The following is a 27314-nucleotide window of genomic DNA, read 5'->3' as shown; positions in this document are numbered from 1 at the left end:
TTACAAGCTTCCTCATTGAGCCACTGTTGACTGTAACACGACACCTCGATCTTGAAGAAAGGAAAAGACTATATGCAGTTCAGTTGTTCACTAGTCCAGCTCCTGTGGTTCCTCTCAGGCATTCTTGTTGCTCTAATCCATGGGTCGAGGGCCTGAACGCATATGGACTAACCCATGTGATCCCAACAGGCAGCACTTGTGTTCTGGTTTTAGAGAGAGCGAGAGGTGCAAGGAGAGAGCTACACCGCTGACCGCCTGCCACAACAGGTGAAACAACATGGCCCGTCATTGCTATATAGGGAAGAAAGTAGTCCACCCACTGCAACGCCATGGTGGCTGATGTCCCCTGTACCAACCGCCGCCTGACCAGCTGGTAAACAACACAGAGACACACTGCATGCATGCAGCGCCACAGCCACACTCAGACATGCGCTGCAAGACACTTGTCCCACAGGCAAGGGCAATGTATGCACACAACACACACAGATGCCTGTAGGGACACACCTGACACACAAGTGATTTCAACACTTGTTCACCAGAAGAGGGTACAAACACATATTTGGAATTTCCCTCCCTCTTCGAAGTCATATATAGTGACAGTTGAACAAATGGCTGTGTAGTTTTCATAGATGGTGATTGTGATATTGCAGAAATACATCTGGGTTTTAATGAACTGACAAGTCCGCTGAAATTCAGTGTTTACTAGTGGTTAACTTTCAAATCAGTTTTGGTGCAAAAAAAAAAAAAAAAAAAGCTTTTGCCTGGTTGCAGGCTAATGGATGCTGAAAGATGATCAAGTTTTACTCAGTCAAAATTGTATTGTAACATGAAATTACTATATACATACTTAAATGTGCATGACAGTTCTGATAAGAATTAACCAGGTCATTCTGCTTGGGTTATTTTGTTCGTTATCAGACATACGTCATGGTGCAGGCTCACTGGTCCTACTCATGTCCTGCTAGACTAACTGTTGGTTGACATGACATTTTAGGACAACAAAATGACACACCACAAATAGATATTAAAATACTATGTGAATAATTTTATGTTTTTAGCTTGACTGTGCTATTATTCCTGGAAATAGATAGGATCCTTACTTGATTTACTTGTGGTAGGTGTGAATGAAGCATTGCGATTGGTTGCTTGGCTGACAGCCGGGGGTGGTGGAGGCATAGTGGGTGGGGTGGACCTGGGCTGGGTTTTCACATCCGCAGGTGAATCTGGCATTGTTCCAACCTTCTGCACTCTGCTACCTGTGGTATCATAGAAGAAAAAGAAAGAAAACAGAAACTGTTATCAAAATATAGCTCCCAAAAAAGAAAAATGCATCATACTTGAAAAGACTGTTGGTTTAAAAGGAGCGGACTGACATTTTCACCTGGGAGGAATTGATTGTGTCCTTAAACCAAAAGCCACACATAAAGAACCAAAACAAATCAATACAGGGAGTGGAAATGAATCCAAACTTGTATTGTCTCTCTGGTTGGAGATTCATGGGCCTGAGAGACATGCAGTAACACCTGCTCACTTGCTCAGCTGCTGCTGACTGAGATCCCCCCCCCCCTCCTTCTCTTCTCACTCGGTCTGCCTCCTTCACACATACACAATCCATGCAGCTATGACATCCCAATCAGTGCCCCCTCTCCCAACTGTAACCTCCAAACCCCCAACTCATACAGGCAACACACACACACACATATATTAGGACACACGCACACTCACATGCACACACTATTGCCCGCCTGTCCCTTCTTGTTCCCAACTTCAGACAGCCTGCTTGACAGCCAGTGACAAGTGCAGCTGGATCTGCTGCTGTCTATCACCTTGGACAGGCTTTCAGCAGAGCTCTGTCCCGCTACCAGAAGCTTCACTATCCTCTGCCAGACAACCTGCCACGACCAAACAAGGCAAGGCCAAGCTGTGTATGGATGGTAAAGCAAAGGACATGAGATGAAGAAGAAGAAGAAAAAAAACACGAGGTGGATGTACCACAGCCACAACCATGTGTGAGAACTGATGCTTTACATTAAGTATGAGAGGCAGAAGGTCCCATGCACACTACACAACACTGGCTTGCATAATATTGTAAACATGAAATCAGACTGTATTTTCCTATAGTCTATCTGGGGACTGTATTTATGTTTATGTATCTCTCTATTGGTGCAGCTGCTGGAACCAGATCTTTCAGTAATGTAAACCTGAGCTGAGGGCGTGATGACTTTTTCAGCCTGTGAGTAGATCGCTTTTAGGGATGTGTGCAACTGGCAGAAAGTGCATTAAATGCGCACTAGGCAATGAGGAGCAGTGGAATCGATAAACCACCCAGTTTATATAGCACAGCTGAAATGAGTGCCTTTGTGTTTGAGTACCATGCACTCACAATATATAAAGTAAACATGTACATTCATAATGAAAGACTAAGGAGGGAGGTCCCTCTTCTATACTCCAGCAAAGCAGATGTAAACCACACTGTAGACTTTATGTGGGCATTCATTGATTCTTAATAACTCTCACCGCATCACCTCTGTCTTATCTCCTCAGATGTGTCTTAATGTATCACAGAGAAAAATAAAATGGAAAAACAGACCTTTGTTTTTCATACCTTCACAATAAAATCAAAATGAAGTAGAATTTTTACCCATTTAAAAAGAAAAATCTCATTTTATTTTACATCCTTGTACAAAGTGTAATGACACTGTACTCCGTGCTAATTTATTGTAAATGGTTAGAAACACAACTAACACTGATCTTACATGTAAATATCAATTTCCTGGTTACCATGCATCTGTATCTGGTTTGAATTCATGTCAGCATCTGTGTTGTAAAAGCATTGTTGTCCTCAGCAAATTAAATCACCGTAACATTATGTGTCTTTCAATTCCCTCCTGTGAAATGCTTCCTTCTATAAAACCCTTACATCAGTTGGCTTCAGCCTGTGGTGTTAGCCTATTTCCAAGAGCTTGTGTAGAAGCGTTCAACAGCTGGTGTCTGTATTTAAAGAGTGTCATGCTGGAGTGCGCTGTACGAGGGCCATTGACACAGTGATCCTCAGGAACACGAGGGGCACTCTGCTGTTTGTCCCATGCTAGACACTCAGAACATAAACACACAAGGTTGTAGATAGAGGCAGACGGGACTGGTTGGTATAAATAGCTGCAGCCATTCTCTTCTATAGATCGCTAAACACGTAAACAAGCTCTCTGAGTTGCTCAATTGGTCTGCTAATTTGAATATGGAGGCAGCCATATGTTTCAGTAAACTCTTCTCTTTGATAAAATTCACTGTGCCACTCAAAAGACTGAAAGAAAGGTATAACGCAGGACGTAGAAGTAGAAAATATTCTGACATGCACAACAGTGGCCAATCATATCAAACCAAACATTACATGAGTCAGTTTGTCTGTATACTGAAATGTTCACAGCCACAGCTTAACACTGAATTAACAAGAGTTGAACCAGCTTTTCCCACATGGAGTCAAAAGGAAAGGAAGTTGACATTTTCTCAAAATGCATGAATGGCAACAGTTCTCTCTGACAGAGAGGAGAGGAAGGGAAAGTAGAGGAGACGAGGGGGTAGAGGAGGAGGATAAGGGGACCATACAGTCTGTCTGCTCCCACCGTGGGATTACAGACAGCTGTTTAATCTGACCAGCTACAGGGATGGGGCACACACATAACGCACCATGCTTTGGATTTTACTTTAATACATTAGGAAGTCTGCTAGGTCTGCAACCCCATCTGTGGCCATCTGTGCTTCTATTGTGCTTTGCATTTGTGAAGGACAAAACATTTAGACCACAAGGAGTATAAAAACAGCTCTGCTGAGGGTCTTGGGACCATGCACCTTGTCTGCAGACTGCTATTTGCCTACACATCTTCACATCTGAAAATAAGCCAGTTTGAGACGAGGACAGAATGATTTGCTCAGTTAGGATATTGTTTGTCCCAAATATGGCTTAATATTATTCTTAAAATAAAACAGTATGATACAATCATTACGTACCTTTCCACTGCCCGTGTGTCTCTGTTTCTGAGCAGTATGTTGGTTGGTTTGACGTAATCAGGGTTAAAAGATTACTCACTAAAGAAGCAATCTGTAGTCTGAGTTCTAAAAATGTTCTGCCTTCTACATTCCCCTTGTGCCATGATGAAACAAGATGAAAAACAACTGACTACGAGACACACAAAATCACAGATGCCATAAGGTATAACTGCACACACAGTGCAGCGGTTTGTCTCAACTTTATAAAGTGGGGTGGCGGTGGGGGTCTCATTATAGACTTAAGTATACAGTATATGCTTCCATTGAAGCCCTTTAAAACAAATACACAAATTCCACTCTGTGATGTCAAGCTGTTCGAGAGAACCTCAGATATTGGTAGTGCATTTCGGTTTCATGTTACATTGCATATGTCTATATGCGTTCGCTGTATTCCTGTCTGTGTGTGTGTCTGTATGTGCAACTACAGCTGTATCTTATTAGCTTTAGCTAACCACTGCCGAACAGTCCCCTTAAATCCCCCCTGTCTATTCAATCTTTCGTACTCCGCAGAGACTCTCGTCAGTGACCACATAGCCTTAAAACTCTCCCTCTGTCTCTTGCTCACTCCCTCCCTCCCACTGTAATTCCCCCAGTCTCCAGGAATGCTGTTGTTTTTAATTTCTCCCAGCTGCTCTGGCTGGCTGCCCAGCCGCCTGCCTTTCCACATCTGTTCCCTATCATGCCGCTCTGGAGTCCACACAAACAGAGCCTGAGCCCCTGGCCCCCAGCCCCCCACCAGGCCTTTATATCAAAACATTGGGGATTGTAGCTCTGCATCCTGGACGTAAGACAGAAGGATACAATACCTACAGCACCTTTCGTTTTTCATAATAGCAGCTCAAACAGCCACACATAGGAAAACAAACACAAATCCATCATGCAGTATAGAGCAAAACAAAAAACAAATATGTTTTGTGCTTGCCTGTTCACCAATTCTTGTTATTGCTGAGATGTGTGAACTATGTCACAGGTAAAACGGCAATGCGGACGTGAATGTATGTGTGCATGCCTCGATGTGTGTCAGCACAGAGGCTGCTCCTGCAGACAGATCCCAGACTCCACTTCATCTTGAGCTGATTTAGAGTTCAGAGGCTTTAAAGCCCTCTCTAATGACAGGGTGGGAGACAGGCTGCTACAGTGCTTGCATGTGCGCGCACACACACACACGCAAACACACACGCAAACACACACACACACACACACACACACACAAGGAGAAACACATATAAAGACATACTCACAGGTTTGCTGAATGCATATGCTCTCACAGCAGACACAGACATCTTTTTTTTTTTTCTATGTTACTTGAGAATCTCTGTGATAGTACACATGCAGTGCCGGCTGAACAAACATGTTGAACAAAAACAAACGAGGGGGAGGTGGGTTCACTGTGTTTTTTTCCTTAATAAGCACTGACAAAAGCCATTCTGTTGTTTGATCAGATTACCAAGAGCAAATCATTCATAACCCCAGCTTATCCAAAGCAAAAGCATCAACGCTTTCTTTTAAATGGTTAAACTGGCAAGGAAAGGACAAAAAACTTGAGGACAGGCGGAGAGTGAAGATGGATCAAAGACAATTTATGCAATGCCAGAGGTGTTAAGGTTAGCGGAGTTGTATTTCTGTCTCTCTGAGCTGCAGGGATGCTGTCATACAGCGCTTATATCTGTGAAAGCTGTTCATGTAATTGTATTGAAGTTCTAGCGACCATCTGTTCTCCTTTGGGAGGGCCCGGCTCCTCTCGTCGGCAGTGAAGTGGTTATGTGCTGCATATCCCCGCTGCCGACGTGCTCGCAGAGAAAAAACTTCCTTTTCAGATTTTCCCAACGGCTGCTAATAAAATCCAGATGCTCGATCGGAGCTGTTTCTGTTTCACTCCCGCCTCTTTCTCTCCTCCCTCTGCATCTTCTGTCCGTCCACATCTCTTCTCTCAGTCACCCCTCCTCCTCCTCGTCTGCCCTGTCCTTCTATGTTGCTAATCTTTTATTTTGCTTGTTTCATCTACCTCCCTGTGCTCTCTCCCTTGTACCCCCACCTTCCATCCATCCATCCATCCTCGCCTCCCCTTTCTGTTCAGCCACTAACCCAGAGCCATTCCTAAATAAAGGAAAGTATTTGTGACATTCGGCTGAGGCAGGCTGTGCCAAGAACAACTCCCTGCCTCGCCAGACACATCTGGAGTGCGTTAGGGCCGCAGTGGGTCCTGGTACCAACACGGCTATCCCAGCACACAGAGAACAGCCCCACATACTGACCATCCGGAATATGCACGCTGAACTGCATACACTTTCACAAAGCGTGTGGTTTTCATCTCACACTGAAAACAAGTCATTTGTGTTGCTTGCCAGATAGCCCAGCAGCTGTGTGCACAAATTCTCGGCTGCATTTGTTGGTTTGTTGTTTACAATTCCTCAGAAACAATAGAGTAGCACTCGGTTTATACGCATAATTGTGCCACTACATGACGACAAGCATGTGTTCTCTGTACGCACTTGAACCACACTGGAGCCGCGTTGTGCCTCCACATGCATCACTGTATACATCTCCGTATTCTCAGTGTGTGTGTCAGTGTGTGTTTGTGTGTGCGTGTGTGGCTCCAGGGTCCCTGTGTGAGAGAAGCTGAACACCTGAACATCAATAACTGTCATGTGGGCCACCTGGGACCCCACAGCCAGCTTGCACCACGGGCACACAGCCATCACCAGAACAGCTGCCACCGAGAGGGGGATGGAGGGGGGCAGAGGGGGTTGTGGGGTATAGAACAAGAGACAGCAACAGAGATATGGGGGAGGAAGCAAGAGATGAGAAAGAGGCACACATACACACTTGAGGAAGTGACTGTGCATGTACTGTACATCTGGGAATGGGCCAGACAGACACGAGTAGAGAGAAAAATGTACATGTAGCTTCTGCTCTGGATGAAAACTGTCTTTTGTTACCACTTAGCTACGTCAGCCATGTGTCTGAATTTGCCAGCTGAAAACTCAGCCTCAGGCTGCAACAAGCCAACATCAGATCTGACTTTCTTTTTTCTGTTGTCTATTTGATGTGTCGAGCAACTGAACTACATCAGCCCTGGGATAATTCATGTTAATTTCTCATTTACTGCTGATCATCAACATTGAATACAGATATATTGCAGATGCCTTCAACTCTGCATCAGACATCCATAGTCTTTGATGAATAGCACAGATAGAAAGTTAAAGGACATTGTATTTTGGTGGCAGAGTTTGATGCATTTATTAAATTTAGACACTACAAATGAAGAACTTAGATCTTTAAGGGGTGTTTTGTTTGGATCCTAGTTTGTTTAATCATTGAAAATGTGTCACATTGATTGCAATAATGAATTCCTATCAACGAATGTGATTCTAAAGTAATAAAACAAAACGAAAGATTATTAGAAGATGTTCTGACAGAGCACTCTCACATTAATAAGCTCCCTGATCCAAACACCTGCAGCCTCACCCTGCCCCAATTAGCTCATCAGGCTTTTAATTACTCTGTTAATTGCATACAGGCAGCATGAAGGGCAGCCTGGGAATCGGGCAAAGGGGGCCTCCTGAGGACCCATCCTGACAAGCCTGACAAACAAAAAGGAGGTTTTCTTCCAGCAGCAGCCACAACAGAACCGCTCTGGAGACAGAGAGGAGACAAAAGCTCCAAGTGTCTCATCAGCAACACCATAGCACTGAGTGATATCACTTCCCGCTCTGATCGGTTAGGCACGGGGGATGAGACTGCGAGTTGAGTGATGACGAGAGCAGCCGGGGGGGGGGGGTACAGACATGGAAGAGGAGGAGAAGTTGAGCAGGTCCATGCATAGAAAGTTACACGTACATCTGTGAGCGGCTCCACTACATCTGGATTAGTTCATGTTGGTCACAGGAGAGAAAGAGAGAGCGGGGCCGGGGTGGGCTGGGGTTGGAGGGGCGGCTGAGAGGAGCTAGCGTGGGAATGTCCCACTGTTAAGTTAAGGGCAAATGGGCTTATTGTATTTGTGGGAGAGTGAGGCGGGAGTCTCCACAGAGTGACCTGTCTGTCATAGAGCTCTGCGATAACACAAACATCCTCTTAGCTGTGCAAACTGAAACACACACACACACACACACACACACACACACACACACACACACACACGGACAGAAATGCTAAATGATCCCTAAAGCAACTGACATGACTAAGGCAACACAGGCATGAGAAATTCTGTTACTTATTCCCCCTCCTGTTATATCGGCATTAATTCCTCATCCTTCGCAAATGACTATTGATCTTTAGGTGTATGAGTGTAGCTGCCTGTCTCTCCTTCACAGCAGATGTCCTCCCTCCATTTCTTCCAGGAGCAGTGTTTGAGGAGGTGTATCCAGGAAACAGTGGCCGGCGCTCGCTTCCTGTGTGACAGGTGTGCGATGGAGGCCTGACAGCTGCTGTCCTGTTCTCTCTTCCCCTCCATGTATTCCTCTCTCCTGTTTCTCCCTCATTCTAGCCAGCTGCAGCAGAGAGCGGCCCTGTTTGTTCTTACGTCAGTGCTGCTGCTTTGCTGATTTATGGCGCACAAAAGACTTAAATTTGACCCTGGCAACACACACACACACACACACACACACACACACACACACACACACACACACACACACACACACACACACACACACACACACACACAAAGAATATACAGCATCTCTCACTTTCCTTGTCATAGTCCCAGACTCTTTGCATGTGCGTGCACTAAACGGAGTGTCTGTCTATTTTTCTTCCCGTGTCTCTCGCTCTTATGCTTTGAGCATCGTTAAAAAAAACCTGACACTGAGCTGTCACTTACAGCTAAGATAGGAAAACAAACAGCAGATTAGTCATTCTCCTGCTTGATGTCTTGTATTTCATTTCATTCAGTGTTAAATGTCTGCTCTGTCACCGTGAAGCTGTCAGCGCTGACAAAACTGTCTATAGCCTGAACTGTTCCCCAGCCTGCCAGCACTTTCATACCTTTTCATTTGCCCCGCAGGCACAGTAACAAAAGCTCCTGACATGAGCCAAGCATGGGTAGGGTGTGTTGTATTATCATGCGGGACCCCATAGGTTTCGCACATACACAGACAAACCACTGTGAAAAAGAGTGAAGGGGGTTGGTGGTGATGGTGTGGTGGTGGCGGGGGGGGGGGGGGGGGGGGTATTCATGTGACAGGTTAGAGAGAAGCTTTGACAGTTTCTCCATTTAGCCTACAGCCAGCTCATGCTGGAAGCTGCCGAAATAAATACCAGCTACTCCTCTGGGACACAGGCCGACTGCAGGACGCCGCCACAAAAACAGGGCGCATGGTCGAAGAAAGGGAGCAACTGCTGTGCCAATAACATGCTGATTATGTGAGCTAATTGGCAAATTAAGATGACCTGCCGTCAGGTCATGGTCAGAGAAAGCAGAGAGCAAACACTGGCACTACACAGAAACTGTACGGTGGTGAAGTATCCCGCAGCCTAAAATGAAATTATACAATACCCTCTGACATAATTATAGAAGGAAGAAATAGTCAAACTTTTAAAAAAATAAATAAAAAAAAGCATTTTAAAATTCTTTCGTGTGTGTGTGATGTCATTTAAAATGTCACAATAATTAGCTGTGCTTTGTTTTCATTTATTAAAAATACACAGTGAGCTGCATAAGTTGATTAAAGTTATGTCTATACAAATAATACTTAATGGAGTGATGATTTGAACCTTGCAAACAATAACTATATAACAGCCTCAAGTCAGAGCGCACCAAACAAATTAGCAATCACAAAATACATGGTTTTATACCAACTTTGTTTATGAAGTACCTTCCAAAAGAGTTTAAAAAGGCATTGGACAGGCAAAGCAATATAACATATATGATAAAAAAAGCAGATTGCATGACAGAAAGTTGATGTTACACTACATGACCAGGTTTATAGAAGGATAATAACAGTCACTTTGCACAAAGGTACAGCTTGTTCTGTGATTCTGCGATCAACCTCCAATTCCTTAACAAATGATAACAAGAAATCTCTTGGCCTTGTTCTGAAATCTGTAGCTCCAAAGGTATCGTAAATATCAAAAGGTGGCAATGTGAAGTGTATTTACACAGGTCAGGTTCAAGGTATGAAGCATAATGTCAAACATGTCTCCCTGTGAATCTGAACGCTTCTAGACACAAGTGTCGGGTTGTCTTCCTCATCATAACTCCTAGTGGTCCCAGCATATTACTAATGGGGTGATCTCTGAAGTAATACTTCTAACACAGCTTGAACAAGCCACTGAGGCCACCGATAAGTCGCTCCAGTCCTCAAAGTGACCGCTGCTCTATGACACATCAAGAAAATCTCTGACCTTCTCTGCGACACACTTCAAATATCCCCGAATAGCTAAAATATCCATCTCCTGGTGAAATTAGTACTTTACATTTATTCTAGGGGTCAGGTTGACTCTCTCTCTCTCTCTCTGTGTGTGTGTGTGTGTGTGTGTGTGTGTGTGTGTGTGTGTGTGTGTGTGTGTGTGTGTGTGTGTGTGTGTGTGTGTGTGTGTGTGTGTGTGTGTGTGGACAGAGAGAGAAACAGGCAGAGGAAGGAAGGCTGGAGCCGAGATTAAGGTCTGTACAACACACTAGTAACACAACGGCACTCTGTGGCTCAACCTCCCATTTGAAGGAAGACGGAACCATCTGTGTGGCATGGGATCTGTTTCCAGAAGATAACGGCATTTTTAATTTCACAAATACTGCAAGAAGAGAGGGAGAGGGAGCAAATATGAGGGACATGCCTTCCTTTCCAATCTCTGCTTGTATGTTCCTGAGCTGAAGCTGTTTCCCCAGGCGTCCAGAGAGGCACACTTTGGAGTGGAGATCTTAATAATTTCAGTCTGTGTTCCTTTGTGTTTGTTTACTCCCTGCCTGTGATAAAGGCCTCGGTGTGGGGCAGAAGGAAAGGGAGGGATTCATTATATCTGGTAGCAGTAGCGATATGAACTTCCCATTTTCTCTGCTGGCCTGTCCACTTGGTTTGATTAAAACAGAGCACAGTGCTACTGTAGATTAGCCCAGCTGTTTCCTGTGTCTGCCCTTGATCTGAGCACACTTCCTAGAGTGTGAACGAAGAGGTTAGAGGGGAGAAGGTGCAGCAGAGAGAGTGGGACCAAGAGGAGGAGAGGGTCAAAAAGGAGTTCAGAGGTCAGTGGGCAAGCGGGGAAGCAAGAGGTGAAGAGGCAAAGCGGGAGGTGAAACAGGCACAAGACACGAAAGGGAGGAGGTGGAAGTGTTGTCAGCGGTTCAGCGGCGTACCGCACATGTGAATTAATCAATGTTTTTCCACGTTTGTTTGCAAATGCATTCATGACTGAGCGTGCGCTGAAAATGTGTCTCCCTTTAGAAAGCTGTAATTGAAGCTGCAGATTATCAATGCTGTATATGTTGATGAAATTAAATGAAATGAAGAGCCAATTCAACAAATAATTTTCTGAAATGCTCAGCAAGAAATGGCGAGCTTTTACCCTTGAATGTCACAGATACGGTAATTTGAGTATTTTGCTTGCTCTACCATGGAAACATGAAGAAAAGACACCTGATATTTCCACTGACTGAGAGTGGTGTTTAATTCAGCTGTAAACAAATGCTGTGTATGTGTTCTATTAGGGAGGCTATGTGTGCACATGGGGGGAAGTGCATAAGGGCAAGAAAGGGAGAAACTTTCAAAGACACGTTTGAATTTTCTTTCTTTTCTTTTCTTTTTTTTTTTTATACATGGCCTCCACCCTCTGCTCTGCTCCCACGCTGTGGCGTCAGCAGGCCAGCCATCCAGCGAGTGTGTTTCTCATTCCATCAGATGTTGGGAAGCTGTTCGCTCCTTGACTCTAGTCTCTGACATTCTCCAGCTCCCCAGAGAGGCTGGCCAGCCTTGTCACAGTAATGTTAAACACATGTGGAACAGACCAACACGCACAGACGATGAAGCAAGGAGGCAGCCAGAACCATGCTGGCCTTTCCCAGTACGTATCGGCATGAAGAGCAAGTTCAATCATCGAGACTTTGGACTGAGACAGTCACTTCATCATTCGCCTCTATTTTTACAGAAGACGCACAATTTACACGTCGGTGTCACTGAAGTCACTTCGGCTGCACGGAAAATACATCAGGTTTCTGCTGCAAGCTTCAGTTCGACAAAAGGCTGCTGGAAAATCATTTTCTCAGAGAAATACCAAAGAACAACTAACACAAGTCGAATAATATGTGAAATTCTCTCCGTCACTCCTGCCTCCCATTTAAAAGTGACACGTTCGTGTGTTTCCATCTGCATTTGTTACTTTATTTCTACGCACACACCTACACACACAAAAGGTAGTCTTTTTCACCTTGAAAGGCATGTGTGACACATCAATGAGCTGAGAAAAAAAATGAAACAGTTTGTTCTCAAAGGAAATTGTAACATTAATGTGTCAATATTCCATTTGAGCCACATGAACATAAACAAGACTTTTTTGTGTGTGTTTGTGCTTGACACAAAAATTTGTTAAAACAAAATTGAGCTGTACAAGCAACTGAATCACCTTGTTTCAGGTCCATTTCTTTAATGTTTAGTTTAGACTACTGTGCTGTCAAAGTGAAACACGAGGCTTTCTGGTCTCGTTAAGTGTGTTACACATACAAAGATGGAGAATAACTATACAACACACATAATTCATAACTATATGTTCCCAAAAGAACACATGAAAGGTTTTAACCTGATGAAGTTGCCAAAAAGTCCTAAAAGTACAAAAAATAAATAAGGAAGCTATAACAAACTTTGCTTGACTAAACTGTATATGTTACTACATGTACAGCATAGGAAGACAGTTTGAAGGTAATGATCACAATTTCAGCTTTAATGACCTATTATATATCCGACTGTTGACTTACGGGAAAGCCGTGGCGACATAGAAAAATCTATGTAAACACAATATCTTTGTCTCGTGTCAGCAGCTTGACTTGTCTTGTTTGTGATGGCCCAGGTGCCTGTGTTGTGCTGACCACCTGACCGGCTCGCTGTGTTCTCGCTGCTCCCGCCCACCCGGGGCCATCTGCTCCTCTCATTAATTAGGAGACAGCCAGTTTCACCTGCACTGCCTGCATTTAGATCACAATAATTACCACACACATAAAGCACAAGCCCGCACACTCACACAGTAAACATGAAAGCTGCGACCAGACCCCGCAACATCAAGTCACAGTATAGACTGGTAACATCTTCTTCATCATTTGTGCTTGTCATACAGCTGATCTACAGCACACTGAAGAACAAAGATTACTTGATATGTTGTTGGGTAAGCATGTGTCACGAACTCGACCAAGCCACAGTAAAACACAGATAATAAACATCAAAGTAATGAAGTAAAAGGAGCCTTTCTATTCATCCTTAGGCTGCTGGCTCATGTCAATGCTTGGTGCTTTAAAGAGAAAACACTTGTTCACGAGTATGTTTCCTTCTGCATGTGACGTCCCCTCAATGCACCTGTGGTAGATGGGAACTGAATAAACACACCGCAAGCAGGGGTCACAATGAATGGCCTGCCTTTTAAGAGAGCTACTTAATGATGAAGTGGGGACATCTGCCCGTGCAGGCGGCAGACCCTGGATGATCTGAGCAATGGGACGGCCAGCGGTGGAGGGCGAGAGAGGAAGAGATGCTCGCTTGGTGGTGATGGGGGTATAATGTGTGGTGAGGCAGGGTGTCTGCACTGCGGTTTCACCTCTGCAACCTCCCATCCATTGTTCAAGACTATTATCAGCTGTTCAATTATTCAGTTGATATTTACCAGGGCCAATTATACAGGGCTCTGTCCTGCAGAGAAAATGGCCAAAGTGTTTTACTGTTGCACTCACATGCGGAAAGTGCGGCGCTGAAGGCTGTTCAAGTAGGGGTAGAAACCTTTGGCTGGACTTGTTTCTTCTTGGGGAGTATCTCCACTCACACACAAGTTGCTATAAATCACACGAGATGAATTCAGCTTTTGATGTTGTGTTTATTTTCTCCGCTTTCCCTTTTGATAACTTTCCCAACAAAACGGTGTCACCACAGTGGTACCTGCAGCTTCCCCTCTGCAGAAATGATTGGTCCTGAAGCTTCTCAGCTCCCTTCACTGTAAAGCAGACACCAATAATTCTTATAAAGCACCATACAGAAAGCTGCAGAGGTTATTTGAAGACACCTTACAGCTCAGATCAGGGTCAATGTTCAAATGTAACCCTTCACATAGATAACCTTCATCCAGTCCATCAGCATCACTTTGATGTGCAGCATAAACACTGTATGACTCCTCCATATCTACCTCACTCTCGCCTTCACAGTTCTCAAATTGTGTTCATAACAGCAACAAGGATACATAATAATAATAGTAATAATAGCAACAACAACAACAACAACAATAACAATAATAATAATAATAATAATAATAATAATAATAATAATAATACCATTAATACTAACACCAGTACTACTACCACTAACATAATAATAACAATAATAAACCATTGTTTTCGTGTTGGTGTGCCATTATATCCCAATTACTTCCCATTGTCCTTAAATATGCACCAAAGATAAACAACAGGATCATTTAACGTGTCAGTTTTCCTTTTATCTTGTATCTTTAACCATGTAGACACTGGAGAAAGTATCATCCTCACTTCTTTTTTTTTTTTTTACTTCAAACCAAAGCTGCAGCGAATATGAAAGTCTATCAACTTGACATGTTTCTGCAGCCTCAGTCTTTAAATATAAAACAAGTCTCCCGTTGTTCACGCAGCCCTCCCGTGTAATTAAAAGCCCACGTCAGCAGCAAGTGAAACATATTGGAGGTATTTGCTTGAATGCAGACGAATGTACGCAGGTTTTACTTACTTTGTGAAGGTCGAGGTCAAACTGAGGTAACTGTGGCGGCGATAATCCACACCAGATAGTTTGAAAGACAGACTCTTATACCGTCTCGATCCTCATCATTTGTGGAGGGGGGGAAAGAATAAAGCTTCTGCTGTGTGTCATTCCCTTTTTCTGTTTCTGTGAAATATTGAGAGGAAAGATCGACAGTCTCGCACATATGAAAATGTTTAACTTTCCTTTGGGAGTTCAAATGGGGTCTTGACTTTCCCGGTTTGATAAATTATGAGGTATTTGTCTTCTGTTATATCAAAAAAAAAAGAAAAAGAAAAAAAGAAGACCAAAATAGGAAATTAGGAAAACACAGAAATCAACGCCAGGTCTGTCGGATCCTCAAGCAAATCGATGTCTTTGGTGTTGGAGTCTGAGTTTTGTTTCCCCCCTCCTTTAAAGCAAACAGCTTATTTTGACGGTGAGGAACGGGGGAAATCAGAACTTGTCATAGTCGTGTAAATCCGCCTTCTCGCTTATTTTACGCATCCCAGACAGAAACCATTCAGCACAGTTGCTGGTGTTAAATATCAAATAAAAAAAGAGCAACAAAACATAAAACACGTCCTTTTCGCTTTTCTTCTAAATAAACAACTAATAACCGGCTGCTATATTATCAGTGCAAGTCCAGGGATCCTTGCACATAAAATGAGAAGCGATGATGATGCGAATCCTCCGGTTTTGCAGGGTGAAGTCTCCCGATTCCTCCCGTGGTGGCAACTTTAAAGCCTCTTCTTGACTTCACAGTTCAGCGACACGCCGGGAGTCAGTCCTTGTACATCCGATGAAATGAATGCAGCTTGGGTTTTTTTTTTTTCCTTTTTCTTTTTCTTCTTGTGTGTCAAAAGCAGAGTTTTGCGGGGAGAGACTCCTCCGGTCCAGCACCAGGTTGAGCGTGCGCGGCGCAGACGGACTTCTCCTCCGCCTCCTGCGACGCGCTTCTTGATCCTCCGTTGCTCCAAGCGGGCTTCAGGTGGTGCACGACAAGCTTCACTTCACCACCCCCCAATCCACCACAAGAAAAAAAAAAAGGAAAATAAAAAAAAAAAAAAGGAAAATAAATCTGATCTGTTAGAAATATTTCCTCGAGTGTTCACCAAATTTTTTCCCCTTCTTTTTCTGGGGTTTGGTTTGCAGACTTGTTTTGTCTTCAGTGATGAGCGGAGCTGAGCGTGCGGGCCCACTGTAACCACCGCGGCTCTCTCCTCCTCCTCCTCTGTCTCTGTCCTCGCTGTAGCCTTCTGTCTGTGTTTAAACACCATCTGGAGCTCCTAACCCCGCTCTCTCTCTCTCTCTCCCTCTCTCTCTCTCTCTCTCTCTCGCTCTCTCCCTCTCTCTCTATTGTACAGGAATCCTTTTCTGAATTGAAAAGGATCCAAATTGACGCACTGCACATTGGTGCAGATTATTAAAATCACGCAAAAATTAATGTTCTGCACACCGAAGGTTATTTTGCACGAAACGTGTGAGGAAATAAATCAGTGCAACTTGGCTTTTGTGGAAACACACGCACAAAAACAAAAGCATCCAAATTCACATAAAACAAATAAAAGGTGTGGAATAAATAGCGTGTTTCGCTTGCAATACGCAGAATGAATCCAATTAATTGTTTCCGATACCAAACAGCTTTAATTAAAAAAGAAAAAAAAAAAAGAAAAACTGCGAGGTGAGTGAAATACAACTGGGATGCAGTCCCGCTGTCTGCCCGTGGGGGCCGCTGTTTCCTCATATCAGGACAACGTGGACCTCACAAATCTGTAGACTCTGTTTACTTTAACAAGAATCAAATACTACAACAGCATTTTGACAGCTGAGTAAATGCAAAAATGGATACATGTGCGTTGGTATGTGAACATGCACCAGCAAATACTGCATATCCTGAATCTAGAGCTTGACATATTGTGGTTGGCTGGTTGAATGGCATGTTAAGATGTGTCTGGAAGTGTTATCACCACCTTCAATGTCCCATTTAAATGGCACAATTATTGTAATGTACTCCTTGTTGGTTTAATGTGATTTTGAAGAGGGACGGCATCGAAACCATTGTATAATATGTCCCTGTTTTATCTACACCCTTGGAAAATATTCCGATTTTCTTAATACTAGATGCGTAATTTGTTGTGTCAATTTGTTTTGTTAAATACTGCATGTCACATTTATTGAAAGGCTTCAGAATATGAAGACAATTATTTTAATAATTTGTCATTTTCCCATTTCTGGTGATCGATCAATGTTCAATAAAATGTCACAAAAAGCTAAAACTGTCAAAAGTTTTGAGAGACAAAAGGGAATCTAGTGATTGCTCAGATTTCCACTCAGTCCACAACACAAAGTCATTTCAGTTTTCTTTAAGAGAGAGAGAAAAAAAAGATAATTTCTACTTTTAAATGGTTACAGGCAGTGACAGATTTGACATTTTTTTCCCCTCATGTAATTTTCTGTTAATCATCTAATTTGATGACAGCTTATCACTTTTGCTCTGGTGCAGATAAAAATAAACTGCTGTTTTTTTGTACATAAAGAGATGACTTTCATTGTGCACCAGAACTAAAGTGATAAACAAATATTTTTCGACAGACACACATACACACACACACATACACAGAATGTGAGGCACAGAGAAAACTTCAGGTACAGAACATCTGGTGTGTGTGAGAGTCCTCCACCTGGTCACACTGGTCTGTTAGTCCCTTTGCCCCGCCCACCTGTCCTCTCTCATTCTGTCTCTCTCTCTAACACACGTATTGTCGTGTGTGTGGTGATGGTGGTGGTGGTGCTGTGTGTGTGTGTGTGTGTGTGTGTGTGTGTGTGTGTGTGTGTGTGTGTGTGTGTATGTGGGGGGGGGGGTTACAGGGCAGAAGACAAAGCTGACACCCTCCTGACCCCTCCTGTGTCTGCAGAACAAACAGAACCAGCTTGTAAAGTACACACAGACAGCTGCTGTGCCCCGACTTCAGTCTCACCATCCTCACCGGTGCAGAGCACAAATGCTGCCTTCATACGGAGATGAGAGGACTTCTGAAAAATGTTCAAGTACTGACTGAATAATGCGAGCGAGCATGCATTGAAAACCTTCACTGATCTTTGATTGAGATGTAATAGTTGTCTGCATGACCGATGAGAGGGGGGGAAAAAACCCTAGACAAGGTGCAGTGAAACATATTTTTATATGTTCAAAGTACAATATCTGAGTACGCCTGATGCGGTGAATGTGGTCAGAGTAAACTTACACATCAATGGTGAGATACTGAAGTTTCACAACTAAAGAAATCGCAAGCTCAAACTTCATCTTGCAGAGTGTTCACAGGTCACGGACACAGAACTTCTCTTTCGGGATCATGATCCTATGTTGCGCGTGAGCATGAACATTGTGAGTCTGTCCTCATTAGTATGTTACTGTAGGTGGTTCATATGCTCCCTGCACAGAATGCTGAAAACAGAAGATGTGTGTGTGTGTGTGTGTGTGTGTGTGTGTGTGTGTGTGTGTGTGTGTGTGTGTGTGTGTATGCCTGTGTGGCCATGAATGACAGAAAGGTTGGCTATGGGGGTTGCATTCAAAGAAAGGATTCCTGTCAAGGTGACAGCTCCAAGATTGACAGGATGCTATTCTCCTAGGGAACAGCGTCAGTCACCCTGTCAGGCTCCCTGTACGACAGCCTCTCACTCCTCTTAATTTGGCCTTTTGTTGAGCGGTCACCGGGTTAGCGCCGACACTCCATGTGGCCAGCCTGATAAACTGCACAATGAGACACACACAAGGTGGGAACTCGCTTCGATGAACTCCCTGTACAATAATGGTGCAACTGGAAGTCCCTTTGATGGCATTAATGACGAAAACAGCTTTGTCTTCCCTTCCTTTCACTGGTATATCTCTCTGACACCTCACAAACACCACAGACCCCACTCCACGCACGCATGCACGAAGTCACTCACACGCACACACACAGACACACACATAATAGACTATTATGTTGACAGCATCTCCGTTCTCACTGATATACGAGAGCTCGGTTTGGTCATTGTGCTGTTATGGTAATGACAATTTTGTTCTATTTCTTCTTCACTCTCTCTGTGCTGTGCTCTCTCTCTCTCTCTGTGTGTGTGTGTGTGTGTGTGTGTGTGTGTGTGTGTGTGTGTGTGTGTGTGTGTGTGTGTGTGTGTGTGTGTGTGTGTGTGTGTGTGTGTGTGTGTGTGTGTGTGTGTGTGTGTGTGTGTGTGTGTGTGTGTGTGTGTGTGTGTGTGTGTGTGTGTGCGTGTGTTTGTGTCGTAGTAAAAGCAGGAGAGAAGTTTGCAGCATTTCCTCCACTCACACATTGTAAATCCTTTCCTACAGTGGCAGTCACAGGCTAGTGTGTTGAAAGGAGATAAGGCCCTGAGCCGACTGAAAGGAACGCGAGAGCCATTGTGTTCCCGCGCTCTTCTCTCTTCTACTATCCTTTCCATTCAGCGGGCCCTACTCTTATGAAGCTGCTATTAATGTTACCGTTGTCAGTTCCAGGCAGTCATGAAGGCAAAAAGAGTACATCTGATCTAAAGGAGTGAGGGAGAAAACAAGTTGCGTTATGCCGATTGAAAAGCTGATAGACTATGACTGAGTTTGTGTTGAGGCATTTCCTTTTCAGTCACATGCATCCTTCTAAATATGACTTTTGTAATTTAAACTCTGTTTTTCTCTGATAGTGCGCTAAAAGGGATGTTGATCTCTCACTTTGTATGTTAACATCTTTAACGCCTGCATGTCCTCAAGCTGTTCTATTATATTATGAAAGAGGATGAGACAGAAAGAGAGAGTCTTGCTGTAATATGGCGTGGTGTAACGGATCATTGACCCACCCACTCAAGCACACACGCTGGAATGCTGCTTTTACAAATTGCACCCATAGACCCCCTGACATTTTGTTTGCAATCGAGCAGCAAAGTGTCGGCTGTTTGAATCATCCAGACATGACGGGAATTCAAAATTCAAGACATGCTCATAGATAGAATAATGTCCTTTGAAATATCTGGCATTCAGTTTTCCCATAGAAATATTTTCTGCAAGAGAACAATATACTATTGCATTACATCAGATATTTCAGTATATGTCCAGAGGCTTTTTCTGTTTAAAAAAACAAAACAAAAAAAAACTGAGATGTATCGCCTTTTGCAATGTGTGAATCACATCCTTATTTTAGGGTTCACACTTGTCAGGTTTGGCCCAGTCCAAACAGACCCTGGTATGGTTGCTGTGTGAATGTTTCCATCCGCACACTTACACACGACAAACAGGCAAACTGAGTCTGTTTAAATATTAGGTATCGATACACTGTGAAAACACTTCGGTGCAGTTTGATTAAAGTCTGTGAGCAGACCAAAACACATGAAGCGGAGGAGCCTAGAAGTACCACGTCTAGGCAGTTTATTGAAATTGAAGTGCACAACATAGGAATCTGCGCCACTGTTCTACCCCTTTATGCTGTCAGTGAGTTATAAGCTGTTCAAGATCCCACAAGTGAGCTCCATTTAGCTCAGTACACAAATGTCAGTCTGCATTCTTATAGCTTCATCAATCCCCTCATAAACAGAGCCTGTACTTCTTTTTAGTTTTCTGCTGTGGCTGACTGGAGCCATCAGCCACAGACTTCAAATCTTAACTCATTGATTCCATGTTTCTATCACATCAATACATCCATGCACTTGCTTTTAGTCATTTGCTTCTTTATATATCACCCAGAATCGTGGCCAATACTCACTTTTAGGATTGGTACAACATGCTGCAAAGACGTTGGTTTTGTGTACTTACTGTTAACCATTGGTCACTGTACATGCTGTTCTACTGACACGACATGCCGATTCTGAGATGTTTGATTGTATGGTCTGTTTTCATATTTCTCTTTGCATCCTTTTGCTGCTGTATTATTGCTGTACATGCTTCCTTTCATATACTTTGGCCTGGAGCAGGGAACGGTCCCACACCCAGGTTCTAGGGAGTCTATCAGATGTTTCAGGCTCTTAATTTTTCAGCGAAGCAAAATAGGGTTGCTCTTCTCTTGTTTTCTGGCAGATAAAGCACAACATAGATAATGAGGGTTAACTGCCATGTAGTTATCGTGTTTCTCTCTGCATCTACAGTACGGCTACCAGACTTCGGATTGTATGAGTGAGTTGAAAGTGAGAAATCTGTTTGCAAAATAATTTGCTCTTTATTGTGCAGGCAACTATTTTTAGCAAGCTATTAAAGGAAAAACTAAAATACAGGAAAAAAAGCACTTTTTTTTAACCGAAACAAATTAGTGTTTGAACGTATAACAAAGTCTCTCCTATTCCCAGCTAATTCAAAAAGTATGCTAAAAATAGGAAACGGTGTCAATGTATTGGTTGTAAAGGTGTATTCTCACACCACCGTTAAAGTATTGAAGTGCAAAACAACACCTTAGAGTTACAAATTCCCATGTACACATGGTTTAGTGAGTAGAAGGTCAAGGGTAAAAGGCATACATAAAGCTTCCGTAAGTGCTTGTGGCTGAGTGAGAGCGGTGAGCAGCACATGGTCACATCTGACCAACAGAAGTGCAAACTGTCAAAGAGGAAGTGACACCTGATTAAATCATGTGTTGACTCAAGAACAGGATACGTAGCCTGTGCACAGAGAGAAGCGGACATATGAAAAAAAAGAAATCGTAGATGCTCAGGTGAATACGCCCCATATTCACACGAGAAAGTCACTGCTGTGTGTGTGTGTGTGTGTGTGTCTGTCTGTCTGTGAGTGTGTGTGTGTATTTGTGTGTGTGTGTGTGTGTGTGTGTGTGTGTGTGTGTGTGTGTGTGTGTGTGTGTGTGTGTGTGTGTGTGTGTGTGTGTGTGTGTGTGTAGACAGTTGGTGGTACTGGCACTGGAGATAGTGTGTTGAGGGGGATGAAGCACTGTATCAAGTTGTGAACATCTGTTCCTCATAGAAACCACAAAGCTGGTGCTGAGGAAATAAAGAGGATAACCCCCCCCCCCCCCCTCTCTGAGAGACATACAAGCATAACGATCTGCATCACCACCTTTCCTTTTCCTCCCACATTTATCCCCACTTCTTATTAAGTGTGTATTTTACCTCTTCTTGCATCATTATCAACATGTATCTGATGATCTCTGTTGTATTTGTTTGCTCATCTCTGCACAACAGATACAGATATAGTGATGTAATCAGGAAGCAATGGATTAGTGAAGACATTTATATTTTTTGTATATTTTGTTTTATTACACACAAATATTAACAAAAAATGCCATTGTTACGCTGGTTGTAAAAATATCAAGCATTGGATTAAACTATTGATTCAACTGGATGACGCAAACTGCGAGATTCCGCATTTGACTAAAGGGAAACAAAAAAAGATTAAATGTTAAATGAAAATGTTCACACAGTTTTGGTTTACTAACAGGTTTGGTATGGGTGGTCTAGAGATTAGGGAAGCAAGTTTGTCACCGGACGTTTGCTGGTTTGACTCCCACTGTGGGACTCTGAGCAAGGCCCTTAACCCTTCCCAACTCTTTCACTTGCACGATGAAGGCTATCCAACACAGAAGTTGTGCCAAATCAAACATGCAGATCACATTCAGCTCGTGACCTCAGCAGGAAGCAGCTGAAAAGTATAACGTATATAAAGTGCATAAAGAGATGAACATTTGACTAAAAGCTGTGAGAAAAGTAAATCCTCGGTAATCTGAAAGTTACTTTTCAATGACTTTGAACTATGTAAGCAGGTCTTTGGAGACCTTGATAACAATGCTGATTATGCAACACATTGTAAAAAAAAAAATATAATAAGAACGACGATTGTTATGCTCTTAGAGGCACATAAAGTTATTACTGGTCACATGCTTCTTTTTGTCTGAGAAAACAGTCAAGAATAGCCTATTCTTAGCTTGAGGGGATTGAGACTGGCACAAAATTATGAAGTCTATGATACAGCAGACATGAGCCAAGGCTTTGTTAGGGATTCTCTGCACCTTTTCCATCAAAGTCCCTTGATTTAGTCCTTGCTCCCTTTCTTTCTCTCTCCATCTCTCTCACTGCCTTTCTGGCTCTTTCTGGGCCTGCTGTGAATATGTGCTAGTGCTGGGTGGCAGTTCCTTATTGTTGAGTGTCTATATATGTGTGTGTGTGTGTGTGTGTGTGTGTGTGTGTGTGTGTGTGTGTGTGTGTGTGTGTGTGTGTGTGTGTGTGTGTGTGTGTGTGTGTGTGTGTGTGTGTGTGTGTGTGTGTGTGTGTGTGAGTCTGGATGCTGTGTGCGGCTGATAAGACCCAGGGAGAAGAGCCAGCGTGCCGACATATTCTTGCCACCGTGGTTATCGCCCGTCGCAGCTGTGCTTGAGCTCTGCGACATCTGCTCCCTCACAGGAAGCCTATGCTGCAACTCACAACACCTCTCTCTCTCTCTCTCTCTCTCTCTCTCTCTTTTGCACACACACGAACTGGCATGCATTCAGATGCAGAAACTCAGACTTGAATGCTGTTTCTCCATACAATACAAACATATTGCTGGACTCTGCACCCTCCACACACACATGCACGCATGCACACAAATACACTATAAACAGTGTTACATCGGGTAAACCACTTGTGACAAAGCGCTGTGTTTACAGGTCCACAGTTCTCAGTGGCACATGCATTTTTATGCATATTGGTGTGTGTGTGTGTGTGTGTGTGTGTGTGTGTGTGTGTGTGTGTGTGTGTGTGTGTGCGTGTGTGTGTGTGTGTGGTGTGTGTGTGTGTGTGTGTGTGTGAGAGAGAGAGAGAGAGAGAGAGAGAGAGAGATGAATGAGTAGGAGCACCAACGCCAGAGTTAAACTGGATTTTTATCACAGAATTACAGGGGGGGATGCTTATGACTAAGCCTAATTATAGAGGCCTTATCACTGCAACGTTCACAAAGCTTATTACTGCCAAGAGACGATATGCGCTGCAGGTAATTCACTACTTTGGGTATTAGTCCTCACACTGGCTTACCATTTCCAAATATTTAGAGTCTTTAAAATTATCCTTTTAATGTCTGATTCTTAATGCATCTCTCTTCTGAAAAGCCTTTGGTGATCTAAATGAAGGTTTTCATTTTTACTTAAAGGCACTGTTCAATTACTTTTTTTCTCCCCAGTGCTTGTTTATTAGATGTCTTCCAAGGTGTCCCCTCAATTGCTGGATACGAACAGAGGAAGTTGAACAGTGAAACTCCAGGATCTAGTACGGTTCCCTGCAGTTGCATGGGGAAGCCCGGAGGAAGACCCCCCACCCACACAATGCTCTAAAAACCTCTTTCCTTTTCCTTTCCATTGCCATGGGACAAAATGTGCTCCACTGGGCTTGTTATCAATAATGACAGATTTATTGGTTCTTGGCAAGGCTCATAAAGACAAGGGAGTAAGTGCACGTTGAGAAAGATTAACTTGGAGGGAAGATTAATCCAGATGCTGTGATTTATTTTAAACTCTGAAATTTTTTTTTTTTTATACAACCAAGAATATTGAATCAACGCCCTGCTAAAAAAAACAAACCTAAAGATCAAACTGCAGGCTGCACATTCAATATAATAAAGACATGTAATATAGATGGTATTGTTAGATGTCATTCTAACCTTGAAACCTTTGCTTCAATCTTCAAATAACAGGTCTACTAGTTAAATGAGGAAACCTCACGTTGCCCTTATAGCATGCAGCACAAAGTCAACACAAACTGATTATCTGTCAATCACCTCGGCTTAATGAGCGGACATGGCAGCTGTGGGACCCTCGATCACTCATCACGGTTAACACACTGCCAAAAGATTTCATAAAACAGGTCATGTAACTTGACAAGCTCCTACCTTCACTACATCTGTAATGGCCGCTGGCTGCCAGGTTGTGATCGAGGTTTCTGGGCTGAAGTCTGTGGGCAGCAAGTTTTCCCCTCAGCGTTCGGTGGCTGATCAGTGTGACCGTCGGGACACATGCAGCAAATGTCGAAGCGGAGGCGGACCCGGCCATCAGGTCAGCCGTCTTCTGGTGCTCTAGATGGACCTCAGCAGACATGCTTGGACCTCCGATTTCTTTGTGAGCTGTGTAGTTTGAAGTTTATGTGACACACTTTGTAGGACACTCAGGTGCCCACTACCAGCCAGTTGGTCCAAGTGGGGCAGAAGAAGAAGCAGCAGCAGTAACAGTGAGGTAGCTGACTCTAAAATCCACATTTAGCTCCAAATGATTATGCAGTTGATGCTTTCTCTCATTGAGAGTGCTTGAAGCTTTCCGTGGACCTCTTTCATACATTCATAATTGTTGACTAGTTTGTTCTTGAGGCCACAGTAGGTCATTATGTGACTCACTGAGTTGCATTGAAATGGTCAAGAACTTATCAGCACTGGACGCTCCACATGGTCAAGCAATATAGCACACAGGTATTTCCCTTTTCTTTCATGTCCTCAGTGAAAACATTTGATCCTTGTTTGTATTATTCCTGGGATGATCAGGCAAGTTTTTTGTTTTTTTTGCTTCCTTTTGGAAAACAACTTTGCATAAAAAAAAAAAAAAAAAGACAGTTGCATGCCAATACCCACGGATAATAGTCCTTGTTGCTGAATGCAACTCTCCCTTGCCTTCTTCTCGTCCGTTGGCCTGGTTCCCTCAGTCGGCCTCGCTCCTCTCCAGCAGAGTGTGAGTGGAGCGGTGGAGATAGAGCGCGTGTGAGCGAGTGTCAGTGGCAGGTCAGCTTGTCTTGTGGCTCTGGCTGAGGGGTTGTGCTCTCATCTGAACCCTCCTCCTGCCCTCCCAGCCACTGCAGCGCAAAGAAGAAGTGGGTGCGTTGGATGAAGTCGTTTCTGCGTGCTTCTGTGTGTGTTTTTCTGCATTTGCAGGGCCGCAGCCTCTGGGGAGGCCAGGCAGCCGTGTTGCTTGCGGTGCTCGCAGGAGACAGCGGTAGGCTGCAGGACTCGAGCCTCCGTCTGGACTTCCTCTGTCAGGAACCAGCTGTGTTGGCCAACAGAAACTCCCTTCCTTCTTGCATCCTACAATTTTAAGACGTCTGTTCTTTGCTTTTTCTGCATCTTGTTTGCGGGACTTGACACACATGTTCCTTCATCCCTCACCTCATCCTTTAGATTCATGTATGTGTAACATTTCTTCTGCACCGTCTGACTCAGTGCACTGAAACAGATTTGTTTTCTCATTCCAATTGAAAACTATTGTTAAATATCTTGTTGGGGTTTTTTGTGTGTGTGCGTGATTCATTGAAAGAAATCAACAAAATGCTGTTTGAGCACGGCTGATCATAAATTTTGGTGTATGTCAAAGTTTGCTGAACTCTATGCAGAACTCAACAAGCTGATTTTGCTGTGACATTTGGCTGTCATCGATACTGATGTGACTGACAGACTGCCGTCTATTCCTTATAAATGTGTAACTTAACGATCCCCTGCTATCATATCCCATTGCTTCATTTAATTTTATTATTTCTATTTTATTTATCAGTCTGGCTCTGTGTGCTCCAGATTGTAGTGTAGTGGTTAGCACTTTAGCATCACAGCAAGAAGATTCCCTGTGTGGAGTTTGCATGTTTTGCCTGTCTGTGTTTCCTCCTAAAGTCTAAAGACGTATAGTTTCATATATATAACTTAGGTCTGCAATTTATCACTATAGTGATTTCCTCAATAACAGAAATCTTTTACACTTTTGTTTCAGTCATCACAGTTTTGTTTTATTCGCCAGAAGTTGATGTGGGTAGTGCTTCTCATCAATGTATTCACTTCTCTAGCGCACTCATTTCCAAACAAATAGATGGTTCTCCATTTGAAAGCTGTCCCACAGATAATAGAGCAAGGTTGTCATTTCAAAGGAAAGGCACAGATGTGACTTCATGAAGGGATTTTTAACATTCACCAAACAAAATCGGTGTCAACTTCAGCATTTTTAGACAAGCCCGCCTTACAGATGGTGACCTTTCAGTGAGTTTAATCAAAGACTGAGTCACGACAGCTTAGACTTAATAATCTCCGACTACAGCAAGGTGACATCAGGCGGTCACCTGTATGTGGAGAAAAAGCTGCTTTGATGAAGTCTGTTTTGTGGAAAAGACATATGTTGAAACTTTGCAGTCACACATTTGGAATCAAAGATACCAAAGTAAACTTCACTAAGCTGGAACAGATGAAGGTGTCTCTGATGTGAAACTCAAGCAACAGTATAGCCGTCACCTTCTTGACCTCTGACCACTCAGGACTCATTAAACTTTAACCTGAACCGCGTGGCCTGTGCTCACGTGATAACAGCACACACACACACGTATGCGTGTGCACACACACACATTATATTTTTGCTGGTGTGCAGATGAGAGAAGTGAGAGGGGATGTGAGTACACAGATGTGCTAAG

General features: G+C 43.4%; 1 protein-coding gene across 1 annotated transcript in view; it reads right to left on the bottom strand.

The window, feature by feature from the left end:
- The window catches only part of cbfa2t3 (CBFA2/RUNX1 partner transcriptional co-repressor 3), a gene marked incomplete at its 3' end in the record, with an annotated part of 36562 nt that extends 11678 nt beyond the window's left edge, over positions 1-24884 (bottom strand). The window contains exons 1-2 of the mRNA XM_080497155.1: positions 24778-24884; positions 1101-1256 (exon numbers count right to left, since the gene is read on the bottom strand). Coding sequence (XP_080353281.1) covers positions 1101-1230 — 130 coding nt within the window. The 5' untranslated portion in view covers positions 1231-1256; positions 24778-24884. The remainder of the gene's footprint in view (positions 1-1100; positions 1257-24777) is intronic.
- Between the last annotated feature and the right edge of the window lie 2430 nt (positions 24885-27314).

The sequence above is a fragment of the Blennius ocellaris genome (genome assembly GCF_963422515.1).
Source record: "Blennius ocellaris genome assembly, chromosome: 1".
Classification (NCBI taxonomy): Eukaryota; Metazoa; Chordata; class Actinopteri; order Blenniiformes; family Blenniidae; genus Blennius; species Blennius ocellaris.
Note: the sequence above shows the minus strand (reverse complement) of the source record. Positions and strands in the feature narration are given on the sequence as shown.